At 32.9% G+C, this 2,150-nt stretch overlaps 1 protein-coding gene across 1 annotated transcript in view; it reads right to left on the bottom strand.

Annotated features, from left to right (window-relative positions):
• Positions 1-1,171: 1,171 nt before the first annotated feature.
• The window catches only part of LOC114553222 (olfactory receptor 52K1-like), a 1,276-nt gene continuing 297 nt past the window's right edge, over positions 1,172-2,150 (bottom strand). The window contains exon 1 of the mRNA XM_028574433.1: positions 1,172-2,150. This exon is cut by the window's right edge and continues 297 nt beyond it. Coding sequence (XP_028430234.1) covers positions 1,479-2,150 — 672 coding nt within the window. The 3' untranslated portion in view covers positions 1,172-1,478.

The following is a 2,150-nucleotide window of genomic DNA, read 5'->3' as shown; positions in this document are numbered from 1 at the left end:
CCCTAAAAAGGTTAACGTTAAACAGCCTTTCCATTTCTACCAAAACCTAACCTTCAGGGAATGTTCCCGCAACCAAAAACAAACCATTGTTGGCTGGGGAACCTCAAATCCTAGAAATGCCCCTGGTCACTACTGCTATGTCCACTTATTTACAGTCTGTGTATAACCTATGCTTAAGTAAATTATCCTAAAACTGAGCAGCTGTTCGGTTTGACGTATGGACAATTCTCCTAAAAACTAATTTGTTAAGAAAATAATCCATCCTGTTCATCCTCTCACAAACCTTGGCCTAACTCAGAACCCTCTTTTCCCTAACCCCTTTTCCCATGGTCTTAGTTTGTTCAAAATTGCACAAGGCAGAAGGAACAATTTGGTGCAAAATGACACCTCTGATAAGTTGAACATTTACTTAATCAGGTGAGATGAATATTTTGAATGTATTTGAGAGTTTAGGGCGGTGTAGTAATAAGACCAATTGACAGTTATTTAAAAGATAAAACTAAAACAGAGCTCTACCAACAAAACCCAGGTAGGCTAAGAAAAGAAAGGTGGGGTCCATTATGTGTTCATGGTTTGAGGTTTCCATTATAGCACAATAGGCAGATACTCTTCAGACATGCAGGCAGAGTGATGTAATTTTATCAGACACAATTTAGACATTATCTTGCTAAATCTGAATCTTGTTCACATCCCTTAGATGTGCATTGTAAGACAGCCGAGTTGGTTTGATCGGACGTCTAAAGTTTTTTACTGTACTTCTCTCCCAAAAAAAAGCCACTGATCGGATTGACTTTGACTGCTTTTAAAAAAAAAAAAAAAAAAAAACAAAGCAGAGAAACAGAGTCAACTCCCTCAACTGTAGACCGTACATTATTGGTAACCCTATAGGGTTACCAATAATAATAATAATAATAATAATAATAATAATAATAATAATAATAATAATAATCTTATTTTGAATATCAGACTCATTGAAATATACAAAAGAAACCTTTTATTTTATAACAATTAAACTGCATTAAATCCAGATAATGAAAAAAAATAATAAACATGTCAAGAGAGGTCATGACTTTCCCATAACTTATGGACAATTTAAAAAAAAAAAAAAAAAAAAGGAAAATATGGTAAAAACAATAAAACTAAGTTTAAAAAAATAAAAACACAGCAAGAAATAAAATGAAGAGTAACCAGACAACAATCCAATACATAAGAAATGCATGAAACAAATCAGTAAAAGTAAAACAAAAGTAAGGCACAATGATATTTTATGAATTACATTTTAGTTGCATTTGACACATGGCTGTTACTTTCTCACATATACTTTTTAATTTCGTACAGAAATTTGCTCAGGTCATTGACAGAACATTTAAACAAATGCTTCAAATTTAGCAGAACTGTGAAATAAACAATTCAGCCTTCCGCCATAAAGAGAACATGTAACATAAGCTTGATATCAAATACTCTAAGACAGTATGACACTATGCCTTACTATGAAGCTTTATTCCAACTTTAGCATTTTTCAATCTCTTCATCAAAATATCTTTGATACATTTTGTTTTGAAGCAATATATGATTGGATTAACAGCACAAGGAAGAAGACTGTACAACAATATCAATAAAATGCGGATGTCCAAACTGAAAGAGAATCCTATATAATTAGCTAGGTAAACAAAACATCTTGGCAAGTAATAAATGGAACAAATGAGTAACTGTGGTGTACAAGTTGAGAAGGTTTTGGATCGTCCTTCTGCGTTTCCTATTCTTAAAACAACTACAAAGATGGAAATAAAGGAAAAAAGTATAAATGAAAGTGGAAGCAAGAGACTAAACATTGCAAGGCTGACAGCAACAGTCTGAACATATTTTACATCTCCACCACATCCCAGGTTTGTAACTGAAGTATGGTCACAATAACATTGCACAATTATGTTAGAATTACAATAAGATAAGGTTAAGGCATGATATATAACCCCCATCATCCTAAGAAATGTACAAATCCATGACAATCCGCAAGCCATAGATACAATGTTATTTGTAAGTAGAACAGGATATTTTAATGGAAAACAAACTGCAATAAAACGATCAACGGCCATAATAAGGAGAAGGAGAGATTGAATTGCTCCCAAGGAATGAACAAAATACATCTGAGT

The sequence above is a fragment of the Perca flavescens genome, chromosome 3, assembly GCF_004354835.1.
Source record: "Perca flavescens isolate YP-PL-M2 chromosome 3, PFLA_1.0, whole genome shotgun sequence".
In the NCBI taxonomy this organism is placed as follows: domain Eukaryota; kingdom Metazoa; phylum Chordata; class Actinopteri; order Perciformes; family Percidae; genus Perca; species Perca flavescens.
This window is presented reverse-complemented; position numbering and strand designations above follow the sequence as displayed.